Source organism: Melanostigma gelatinosum (genome assembly GCF_949748355.1).
Source record: "Melanostigma gelatinosum genome assembly, chromosome: 11".
NCBI classification, from domain to species: Eukaryota; Metazoa; Chordata; class Actinopteri; order Perciformes; family Zoarcidae; genus Melanostigma; species Melanostigma gelatinosum.
The window spans coordinates 165001-178067 of record NC_136644.1 but is presented as its reverse complement, the minus strand read 5'-3'; the positions used below and the strand labels follow the sequence as shown (position 1 = coordinate 178067).

The 13067-nt window shown below is 38.3% G+C and overlaps 1 protein-coding gene across 2 annotated transcripts; it reads right to left on the bottom strand.

Annotated features, from left to right (window-relative positions):
* Nucleotides 1-3265: 3265 nt before the first annotated feature.
* On the bottom strand, nucleotides 3266-9080 carry LOC306784687 (uncharacterized protein). Of its 2 annotated transcripts, XM_079278772.1 has the most exons (7): nucleotides 8874-9080; nucleotides 8484-8603; nucleotides 6671-6769; nucleotides 5787-6569; nucleotides 5474-5616; nucleotides 4600-4709; nucleotides 3266-4511 (listed from the first exon to the last, which is right to left on the bottom strand). In XM_079278772.1, the coding sequence occupies exons 2-7, from the start codon at nucleotides 8587-8589 to the stop codon at nucleotides 4373-4375; spliced, it is 1380 nt and encodes a 459-aa protein (XP_079134898.1). In that variant the 5' UTR covers nucleotides 8590-8603; nucleotides 8874-9080; the 3' UTR covers nucleotides 3266-4372. The 2 variants fall into 2 exon arrangements, with proteins under 2 accessions (XP_079134898.1, XP_079134899.1); XM_079278773.1 differs by lacking the exon at nucleotides 8484-8603.
* Between the last annotated feature and the right edge of the window lie 3987 nt (nucleotides 9081-13067).

Here is a 13067-nt window from a genome sequence, read left to right as displayed (position 1 = left end):
TATTTGCTGTAGTATTAGTATTACATGCTGATGTATCAGCAGTATTTGCTGTAGTATTAGTATTACATGCTGATGTATCAGCAGTATTTGCTGTAGTATTAGTATTACATGCTCATGTATCAGCAGTATTTGCTGTAGTATTAGTATTACATGCTGATGTATCAGCAGTATTTGCTGTAGTATTAGGATTACATGCTGATGTATCAGCAGTATTTTCTGTAGTATTAGTATTACATGCTGATGTATCAGCAGTATTTGCTGTAGTATCAGTATTACGTACATGCTGATGTATCAGCAGTATTTGCTGTAGTATCAGTATTACGTACATGCTGATGTATCAGCAGTATTTGCTGTAGTATCAGTATTACGTACATGCTGATGTATCAGCAGTATTTGCTGTAGTATGAGTATTACATGCTGATGTATCAGCAGTATTTGCTGTAGTATTAGTATTACGTACATGCTGATGTATCAGCAGTATTTGCTGTAGTATGAGTATTACATGCTGATGTATCAGCAGTATTTGCTGTAGTATCAGTATTACGTACATGCTGATGTATCAGCAGTATTTGCTGTAGTATGAGTATTACATGCTGATGTATCAGCAGTATTTGCTGTAGTATTAGTATTACGTACATGCTGATGTATCAGCAGTATTTGCTGTAGTATGAGTATTACATGCTGATGTATCAGCAGTATTTGCTGTAGTATTAGTATTACATGCTGATGTATCAGCAGTATTTGCTGTAGTATTAGTATTACATGCTGATGTATCAGCAGTATTTGCTGTAGTATTAGTATTACATGCTGATGTATCAGCAGTATTTGCTGTAGTATTAGTATTACATGCTGATGTATCAGCAGTATTTGCTGTAGTATTAGTATTACATGCTGATGTATCAGCAGTATTTGCTGTAGTATTAGTATTATATGCTGATGTATCAGCAGTATTTGCTGTAGTATTAGTATTACATGCTGATGTATCAGCAGTATTTGCTGTAGTATTAGTATTACATGCTGATGTATCAGCAGTATTTGCTGTAGTATTAGGATTATATGCTGATGTATCAGCAGTATTTGCTGTAGTATCAGTATTACGTACATGCTGATGTATCAGCAGTATTTGCTGTAGTATCAGTATTACGTACATGCTGATGTATCAGCAGTATTTGCTGTAGTATTAGTATTACATGCTGATGTATCAGCAGTATTTGCTGTAGTATTAGGATTACATGCTGATGTATCAGCAGTATTTTCTGTAGTATTAGTATTACATGCTGATGTATCAGCAGTATTTGCTGTAGTATCAGTATTACGTACATGCTGATGTATCAGCAGTATTTGCTGTAGTATTAGTATTACATGCTGATGTATCAGCAGTATTTGCTGTAGTATTAGTATTACATGCTGATGTATCAGCAGTATTTGCTGTAGTATTAGTATTACATGCTGATGTATCAGCAGTATTTGCTGTAGTATTAGTATTACATGCTGATGTATCAGCAGTATTTGCTGTAGTATTAGTATTATATGCTGATGTATCAGCAGTATTTGCTGTAGTATTAGTATTACATGCTGATGTATCAGCAGTATTTGCTGTAGTATTAGTATTACATGCTGATGTATCAGCAGTATTTGCTGTAGTATTAGGATTATATGCTGATGTATCAGCAGTATTTGCTGTAGTATCAGTATTACGTACATGCTGATGTATCAGCAGTATTTGCTGTAGTATTAGTATTACGTACATGCTGATGTATCAGCAGTATTTGCTGTAGTATTAGTATTACATGCTGATGTATCAGCAGTATTTGCTGTAGTATTAGGATTACATGCTGATGTATCAGCAGTATTTTCTGTAGTATTAGTATTACATGCTGATGTATCAGCAGTATTTGCTGTAGTATCAGTATTACGTACATGCTGATGTATCAGCAGTATTTGCTGTAGTATCAGTATTACGTACATGCTGATGTATCAGCAGTATTTGCTGTAGTATCAGTATTACGTACATGCTGATGTATCAGCAGTATTTGCTGTAGTATTAGTATTACGTACATGCTGATGTATCAGCAGTATTTGCTGTAGTATTAGTATTACATGCTGATGTATCAGCAGTATTTGCTGTAGTATTAGTATTACATGCTGATGTATCAGCAGTATTTGCTGTAGTATTAGTATTACATGCTGATGTATCAGCAGTATTTGCTGTAGTATTAGTATTATATGCTGATGTATCAGCAGTATTTGCTGTAGTATTAGTATTACATGCTGATGTATCAGCAGTATTTGCTGTAGTATTAGTATTACATGCTGATGTATCAGCAGTATTTGCTGTAGTATTAGGATTATATGCTGATGTATCAGCAGTATTTGCTGTAGTATCAGTATTACGTACATGCTGATGTATCAGCAGTATTTGCTGTAGTATCAGTATTACGTACATGCTGATGTATCAGCAGTATTTGCTGTAGTATTAGTATTACATGCTGATGTATCAGCAGTATTTGCTGTAGTATTAGTATTACATGCTGATGTATCAGCAGTATTTGCTGTAGTATTAGTATTACGTACATGCTGATGTATCAGCAGTATTTGCTGTAGTATTAGTATTACATGCTGATGTATCAGCAGTATTTGCTGTAGTATTAGTATTACATGCTGATGTATCAGCAGTATTTGCTGTAGTATTAGTATTACGTACATGCTGATGTATCAGCAGTATTTGCTGTAGTATTAGTATTACATGCTGATGTATCAGCAGTATTAGGATTATATGCATCAGGGTTGTATTACACTGCGCAGGTTGTTTGAGAGTTTGTGAACACATGTTTTGATGTAGTTTTGCAGTAGTTGTGAACGTGTCCCCCATTTACTTCTATTCATTCAGACTTTTCTCAGATTTGAGTTCTTCGTTGACCTTAGAGGCCAGAAGAGGAAACACAGGGTGAGGAATTGATAAATGATGTGGGGATTTGTGGGGTGATGTATTCCCTTAACAAGGCCGGACACACGAAGACTTCTTCATGACATCCCATAAGCTGGATCACGTTAGTGACTACTGATTCATGTATGGCATTTGTTCACAGTTTCACATATACAAAGGAAAGTGTTGAGCCAACACAGGTAATTACTAATACTCTGATTTATTTCTTTTTTAAATAGCATTATCCTTCTAATAACTACAGCTTTAGATGTCCAAACTACTGGAGCATATCAATGAACTCTGAGTAAACTATTCGTGTGATACATTAAATTAGTGGCACAAGATGAATTATTTTATTCAAACTGTGTTTACATGAATATACATTGAAATGTGTTTATAAGAATATCGAATAAGCAAAAAAAGCATTTTAATTGCAATGCAAACAGCTTTTTTCCCATGTGTTAATTTATATGTAGCTCAAGCGCAAGTTCAGTCAGGAAGACATTCGCTTGTGATCTCAGTCTCCTCTCCTTGTAATTACTCTATCAGCTGATTGGGGACTGTTAAGCAACCAACCAGATTCGGCACACAGTTTCCTTAAGCCAATCACATCGTTGCTGTCAAACTTTAAAGTGTTCTCCTCTCTGCTGCTGTCAGGTGTCATTTCAGCGTGAAGCAGATGCAACCCTCCTCCAGCACAGTCGCCTCCAGTCAGCATCACAGTCGTGCTCCTGATGCATCATCAGTGCAGCAACTCCTTTCATCACCACCACCAGTGTCTGGACTCCAGGGGGGTTAGGCCTGTTGGACCTCAGTACCCCTCCCTCGGTGATAGTACTTCAGGATGGAGTCCAATCGCCAAAGACTTTTCACTTTGCATATTTGACGCTTGTACAATAAATCATTGTTAAAATACAAAACAAGTCTCTCCTGATTGAAATAAAATAGAGATTGAACGGTTGTTGGATTATGTGTGAACCTTCATACTCCCTGGACCGGTCACACAAGGAGCCACAACTGAATGCAAAATAGCCAACACCAGTAAACCAAGAGATATTTCACTCTCACCGGGTTTGCCTCGCTTTGAGCTTTTGGCAGACCAGCGCCTGGTGCCAGAGGACACATTTTAATTAAAGCAAGCTCAAATTCCATAAATCCACAAATATCACATAATTGTTTCTACAGCATGTAAATATGTCGATGGAAATCCCCCTTTGAACCGAGCTGGTTCCACATTACCGAGACAGTTTGCATCAGCACAAAATAGGACATCTGCTAAATTGAACTTCATAATACTCATCAGTCATTGTGTGTTAATTGGTCACATAATATACATTTTTAAACAAATTGTGTCTGATATTTCTGTTATTTCCAATTTACAACAGTCCAACATGCATACTTTAGGACTGCACTGATACATGATGATCATCAGCACCTCTGTACATACTACATCTCACAGATGAACTGTTGTTCTATCTTACACATCTCATCATTCCAGGTGCCCTTCCCTTTCGCACTGTGCCAGAATTCCACACAGTCCTGGTTCCTCCCGTCAAAGCTGTTGGGCTGGTCTTTGCCCCAGAACCTGCAGGACACAGAGAGACATCCACAATAAGCATAAATACTCTATCCTGTCCCCACAGGTTCCAAGAGATTTGAGCAGAGCGTCTTACGTTGTGGTCATTGGTGTCCCATCGACCCATTTCCACTGCCCCTCTATTCCTCCATCAGTCAGTCCGATCCAGACTTCTTTGTCACTTGCATACAAGCCATTGATGAAGAGCTATGAAGGAAGAAACAGAATAATAAAGTTATTGCAGAAGTTTCTACAAATACAGTTACATCCAGTTATGTCATGTATATTATTGCTTGTGTCAACCAGAACAAATAGTTGCAATAATAAATCATTTTGTTTGAACAATGGATGAAATCATGTTATGAATGAAGGAGTTGGTGGAGACCCAGAACAGAGATGAAAGAGGGGATATTGGAGATCGTGGCCAAACACTCTGAGGTTGCTGTGAATAAATTGTTTCCAAACACTTTTGCCATATAAACTCTGGCGGGTTATGTCAATACTGTGTTTACAAATGATTCCACTGGCCCAGATAAGCCCCAAAAAAGCACTCAATGCAGCTGTTACTACAAGCTCCAGTAGTGTTGCTTTGTATGAAATTGAAGTGTGACTAAAACGTTTGTTGTTCATCTTTTGTTCGAAATCTGTTGTTAAAACAATGTCGTGCCAACTGAACCAAACCAGCGAAGTTGCAGGAAGCACAATCAAAACCATGAGCAGGTAGAAGCTGAACATCTTTGTGGTGCTGAGGCGAGCTGTAGAATGAGAATGGTGATATTTATTTGTGGCTTAATCACTATGAGCGACACCTTTCACATTGATCAGTGTTAAAGGTCTGGTGTGCAGGATTTAGTGGGTTTAGGGTTGCAGATTGCAACCAACTTAAATTTGTCCCGTGTGCTTCTATGACAATGTCTATGGTGACACTTACAGTCATGCAGATACAGACAAATGCAAACAACTGAACAAACCATTTCCTCTTGACTTTTTACGACAGCCAGGTCTGCGCCTTTGCTTTGACAGTAGTCTCTGCCCAGAGTCCAGTTACTTTTGCCAACCGAGGTAAAGTAGCAGCTGTACTCAGACCGTGTCCAGCCAGTGGGGCACTTCTTAGCTGAAAATGCAAAATGTGTGTTGATCAATAAGTGTTTAAAAGCAATGATTTTCATTTTTTAAATGGTTTGTGGTGAGTTGTGAGTAGATGCCACTGGCATGATTTTGCCAGGCTGGAAAACATCTTGCTCTATGAAACATATTTCTTTTCTCTTAATACTTTCCGCTTACCTGAGGCTATTTTCTTCAGCCTCTCCAACTCTGCCTGTACAGCAGTCAGGTTGTCATTTTTCGCCTTCAACTGGTCTCTCTCCACAATTGCATTTTTGCAACTGCTTTCAAGCTCTTCTTTTTCCTGAACCAAGGACGCGTAAGAAACCTGCAGCTCATCGCTGGCGTTTGACAGTAGGTTGCAAGAGTCCTGCAGAGTGGCTTTTGACATGGTCAGGGTTTGGTGACTGCTTTCTATCTTCTCTTTCTCACTGTTCGATACGTTGTATCTGACCTGCAAATGCTCTACCTTCTGAATCAAGTCATTGTAGCTCAGCTGCAGATGCTCTCTTGATCTAGTTACATTATTTAATTTGTTCTGTAAATTGTTTTTGTCTTTGGTCACTGATTCAAAACTGGCCTGTACCTCATTTTTGCGTTTCAAAACTGAATCATATCGATCTTCTAACAGTTCTTTGGCTGTAGACACAGCTTTGCTGTTATTCTGTAACAGGTCTATATCTGCTTTTAGCTCTTCTATCTCTTTGCTGAAAGCGGTGTTACTGGCCTTTAACGTGCTTTGGCTAAGTTGAAGTGCGTTTGTATTTTCTGTCAGCAGTCTGATATTGGTCTGTATTTGCTCTTTCCTTGCAGATAAGACTTTGTTACTTTGCTCTAACTGACTGCGGCTAGTCTCGAGCTTTTTCACATCATTCTGCACCTTCTTCAGGTTCTCCTGTACTTTCTCTTTCTCGTTACTCGCAGCTTTTAGCTTGTTCTGGTAGCCTTGCTCTACTTTTCGGTCTGTGGGAGATGAGAGATATTGGTTAGTCAGTGATTTTACCATGACATCGGACTTTGTAAAACGTGGCTATTTGATAGTGAAAACAAAGAGGTAGGCTCACAGTGGACACTCTGACCTATGATCCCAAGCATCAGGAGAGCACACAGCAGCCCGAGAACAACTGTAGCAGCCCTGAAAGGGCTGTTTCTCAACGCATACACTGAAAGACAGAAACAGAAACTTAAAATCAATGACGTGTTCTGAGCAACTTGTATTACAATATCGAGTGGTGTTGAAAAATACTGTAGAAAACATTAATTTCAAGCCAAAGCGCTGACTAATTCATTATTTTACAAATACACATCATTAATTATTATTTTTTGAAAACAACAGATTACAGATTCCAACATAAATCACATAAAAGTTGACAAATGTCTAACAAACCAGAGGAAAACCATGTCCACCTTGGCTGTATCGTTGTTACCTTTATCTTTACAGATACATTCAGGAAGTGGTGACAGGTGAAATATCTGCAATATAATAATGCAGCAATTCTATAAATTCTATATTAATAAGTCCGGCTGAGTGATGTGCAACTTTGCCCATAGACCTGATATATACCTCAATATGAACACTATAATCACTGACGGATGACAGATTTCCTTCATTGTTTGATGGCAGTACTATTGTTATGTAGATGTTTCTTCTGTCTCAGTGGTTTCGGGTTATTTCCACTATATCCTGCCAAAACGTCCTGTTCTAAGAGTAATACACTTGGATTAAAGAAGTAATCATGCATTTGTTTTACCTCATAAAGTTTTGTTTCAATCTTTTTCTTAAATCTGCCTGGTTGCTGCAACTGTTAGCTGTTGCCAAAAACATGACTTCAAATGTACACTAATGTTGTTATTGGCTGAGTAAATAGGCAATACACATTCACACATTCATCAATTTTACAAGATGAAAGGTTGAACTGATAAAAGTCTGAATGTTGTAATTAACGCTCATTTTGCTGTACCAAGAAATGTATTATTGCACGTTTATTAACTACAAGTTTCAGAAGTGTGCCTTTCCAAATATAAGGTTATTATAAGATATTATTTCTGTTGATCAGAGCTTTGAATCTGAAATATATAAAACAGTTGCTGGCTGTGAATCCAAATCAGTGCAGAAAAATGATTTAAAGCTCTGTTGAGTTTATCGTCTCATGGATTATGATTTATATTGTCTCATGGATTATGATTTATATCGTCTCATGGATTATGATTTATATCGTCTCATGGATTATGATTTATATCGTCTCATGGATTATGATTTATATCGTCTCATGGATTATGATTTATATTGTCTCATGGATTATGATTTATATCGTCTCATGGATTATGATTTATATCGTCTCATGGATTATGATTTATATTGACTCATGGATTATGATTCATATCGTCTCATGGATTATGATTTATATTGACTCATGGATTATGATTCATATCGTCTCATGGATTATGATTTATATTGACTCATGGATTATGATTTATATCGTCTCATGGATTATGATTTATATTGACTCATGGATTATGATTTATATTGACTCATGGATTATGATTCATATCGTCTCATGGATTATGATTTATATTGACTCATGGATTATGATTTATATTGACTCATGGATTATGATTTATATCGTCTCATGGATTATGATTTATATTGACTCATGGATTATGATTCATATCGTCTCATGGATTATGATTTATATTGACTCATGGATTATGATTTATATCGTCTCATGGATTATGATTCATATCGTCTCATGGATTATGATTTATATCGTCTCATGGATTATGATTTATATTGACTCATGGATTATGATTCATATCGTCTCATGGATTATGATTTATATTGTCACATCCTTTGGAGTGAAGTTCTTATTTTATTACCTGAATACCGGAGCTTGCTGCCATCTCCTAAAAGTTGTCTATAGCCAACGTTACTGTTGTCAACGTCCATGTTTGTCACTGTAGAGGAGCGGTACTCGACAGTCATCTTTGCATCATGAGCTAGATTATTTGTAAAAAATAAAAAAACAGTGGTATTAGATTCTGAAACAACTCTGAGTTTTTCTGATAATGTTTAAAAAAAATCTGTGCCCTTTCAATTATTTCAGTCAGTAAGTTCCTATCTCGACATCAGAGGATACTTCAGACCTTGCATTACCTTGATTGAAAAATCTGAAAATGTTGTCTCGTGTTTTTATAATGCAACACTAATAATATCAAATGTATAGCTTAAATACTATCAATGTAAGATACGAACAAAGTAAACCTTACCTCAGCTTGTAAAGATGAAGACACAGTGAAAGAATTGGAAATGTGAAGGAAATCTTGGAGAGTAAAACCTAACCTATTGACTTCCTGTAACTACACCCTGCAAACGCATCACACTTGCTTCAATAAGTGCCACACTGACTTTAAATCCTTGTAGAGTAACTTCACACTTGTCTTCAGTGGGGAAGAAACCTGCCTCCTCCTCGGTCATGAGGGCATTAAGATGACTGTGCGAGATCATGGAAAATAAAGCACTTTCAGTTGGCGTGATCTACATAGAGCAACAGCAACTATTTGCCAATTTCACAACATGAAGCACATGCTGACATGAAGGTATAAGAGGAACAAGAGATTTCACAAAACACAAAGATGCTGAACATGCAGATTTCATATCATCATACTGGGGAACAGTCTGAGTCAGTTCGATTACTCAAGTTTTGTTCCAGTTCATATTCTCAGCAAAACATCTGTTCCAAACTCAATCCCACAGAACACAGTGGCAGGATGTGACCCCCATTCATATTCATGTTTATATGACATTTCTGCTTTATGTTTCATAAAATGTATTAGAGGAAAATAAGAAATGTCTTCATCAAATTCATTAATTCTGCAAAGACCATGGACTTTGTGCACCCAAATGGACAGAGGAGATCACTGAAGGTTTCCTGGCACTTTCAAATGAACATAGTTAGTTCTATAGGGGTCGTGACATTTTTGGTTGATTAGACAATTTTTCATATTTTTTGTAAATGTCTTTAAATACACATTAACATGAATCCAACATATCGTAGCGAATGGATAAATGGAGGCAGAAGATGTTATCTTTCAGTCAGAAATGCACACATGCAGCGACACACAGGATCTCAAAGGATCACTCACAGCGCAGCCGTGGACCTGTGCCCCCTCCAGGCCTCCTGCACGCAGAGAGGAGGCCCCGCCCCCTTCGCTGCTGTGACAATCACGAGGCAGCATGTTCCATGCTGACTCTGTCAGGTTCCCCGTGATTGGCCGAGGATGCAATATTATTTGAAAAGAAGATACCGTTGTAAAACAAAATGAAAAAACAACGACACTTACTTCCCCCACAAATCCTTGTGCAATCATTTTTGCAAGATATTCTGCTAAAACACTGCAGCTCCTTTCCACAACTACTGAGGACAGTATGTGATTATGAGTGTACGGACATTATGAAGGAAAATGGATCGTTTTCTAACTCCACCAAAAAACATGAATGTGTCCATGATGTTAATAGTTCCGTATTGTATGAAAGATAACAGGTATGTTTATGCATGGCAGTGGCACTAATAGGCCATCACTCATTTTTCATTTCCACATTCATGTTTAAAATGAAAACATCAATTTGAACAGCTCGTGTGCATGATTCTCATGCAATTGACAGACAATGTTGATGTTGACATTGGTATCAGTTGACACGGTGTGTTTGTAATGGCACTAGGCCCAGTTCAATATAAAACACGATGGTATACAATATATATAGTCGGGGGTCCCTGCTCCATCTCTCCATCGGTTTGGGGGTCCTTGGCCTGAAAAACGCTGAAGACCCCTGTTCTGAAGCGTTACACTGTGTTCTATAAATTAATTCAGTACATCTCTTTCAGGATAGAAGGTCTTGGATGTTGTAGAGATCCACAGTTAGTCTGTCTCAGAGTGTGCTCATTTGCATATTCATGTGTTTCTGTATAGCTGCAGGCAAAGGCTCTCCCACGGGACAAAACATTTCAAATAAATTCAGCTGAACTGAATCGTTAAATGCTAGTTACAGTAACTGTTATGGGGGTAAATAGAAAGTTGTAGAAATGTTCAATTATATAGTGTTAATGGTCATTTGTGTACCTTTATAAGGACTCGGGAGGATAAAATAAAAGCTACAGTACCATAACAGATGGCATCTTCCCTCAGCTGCTGAGGATCTTGGTGCCGAGTAAGTCAACTGAAAAGAAACTAAGAGGAAGTGAGGAGTTGTTGGAGCTGGGATCAACTGCTACAGCCTTCTATTATCTCATACAAGCAGTTGTGTTTTCAAGATCGGTTGATATCTGAGAAAGAGCCTCAGACAGAGAATCATGAACAAACCGAGATGAACTCCCCGTGGAGTACAGAGAAGGTGTTGTTCACCCAGAGATAACAGTTGTGTGGTTCATTTGAATGTTACAATGATTGATAACAGAGTAAAGGCTTAAAATAGAAAGCCTGCAGGGCTTTATGAATGTGAGCAAAGCCGTGCAAATGAGATATTCATTTTCAAATTATTCTCATCTTTAAAAGGGGCACTGCACTAATCGCAATGAGTGCATTCCTGTGGAACAGCTATATAATGTCCTCTGTGGTTCTGGAAAGAGCCATCCAAGGTTGTTACAATACAACATGCATTGTAGGGTATAAAGGAAGTGGACATTTAGGTGGCAAAAGGGTCGAATGAAAGATGCTGTTACGGGAAATACACTTTCTTTGGAGCTAGGTCATAATATCTTGGCCTCTGCTGCTTTGATTTTGTATGTTTTTTAATTTGTCATGTAGGGCATCTAAAGCATCACAGACATCATTAAATACATTGCTGAACTACCCTGTTAATACCAGCCAGTGCGGTCATAGACATGCTATATCAATATATATTATATACTTGAAAATAGAGTCATATTAAGGCATTTAAAACTGAATCAAAACTCAATTGCAATTTAAAAGGTACTGAAATAAAAATGCATTGCTTCTTACTGTGACGGCCCCTGTCTCTGATCACTGCAAGTATGCTTTTGTCCCTCTGTCCCTCGAGAGCAGATTACCTGATGCAGAGCACCTGGTCCGGGAACAGGGAGGCATAAAACCTGCTCTAGCGTTGCTCGGGCCGGGTTTGCTCTCCGGCGTACGTGGAGTGATCCCAGCCAGTTGCTGCCAGTTGTTAGGGCCCGAGCCGCCGACAACGTCGGCCTGGCGAAGGCCCTATTGAAATTGTATGGGGTCCGTTATTATTCTGCCGGGGATGGAGCTTGTAGGGGCACTTGGAATTTATGAAAACTCACCATTTTTACACCCCTCTCAGATCTGAGGTAGAAACTCTGCTGCCCAAATTTGCATATGTGTGTTTAAAATAATGGCTCTCTAGCGCCCCCTACAAATCGTACCGGTGAGGCCCCTCGGCCAGTATGTCCGATTGACTTGAAATTTGACCCACATGTCCCAATCCGCCAGATCTAAAAAAAAAGCCTCTCAGACCCCTAAGCTCCGCCTACTTAGATTTTCCGCCATTTTGAATTTAGTGTGAAACCCATTTTTGCTATCTCCTCCTACATGCTGGGTCCGATTGCTACCAAATTTTCTGTGGATCATTATTGGATCTACCTCATCTAAAGTTACTCAAAGCTTTCTGATACCTCTTAGCGTTTAGAAGATATCGACCAATACACTTCTTAGGGGCGTGGCTAAATATCAATACACATAACTTCTCAACCGTTTGTCCTAAAATTCCAAAACTTTCAGCATATGTGCACATCGCATGCTGTAACATACCCTGCGAATTGTTTTTCATTCGAACACTAGGGGGCGCTACAGCAAACCCGCGAAGTTGGCATTTTTGCCACTTTTTGCAGATTTCAGCCTTCGCATTTTAACGAACTCCTCCTAGAGAATTTATGCTATCAACTTCTCCTTTGGTCAGGATGTTCTTAAGACCTTTGTGATTAAACGTTACTCAAATCTCGCGCTTTCATCAAAGAACCTTGACGTGGCGTGCCGTCAAATTTGCCTCATTGTTTTTGAAAAAATACATTCTTGTAAGTTCTTATAACTCCAAGGTACATTATCCAATCCGCACAAAACTTCTTATGCATGATGCTACTTCAAGCTGGAACATATTTCAATTGAAAAAACTTCAATAACTCATAGCGCCGCCTACTGGCTGAAGGAAATGTCATATTTTATACTTTTCTTCATACCTCCTAGCCAGGTGACCTGATGAGTTTCAAATTTGGTAAGAATAGCCTGAAGACATTGATGATGCATCATCATGAATATTGTGAGTTTTCGTTGCACGGTGTTGCCATGGCAACGCATCGTTCGCCATGAAAAAGGAAGCTGGTGGTTTAGTGTGTTGGGATGCTCAAAAAGTCATGGAACTTTGTACATGTGTCATAGGTCATAGGCAGACATAGTGTATATGGGTTTTGGGCTTGACCGTTTTAA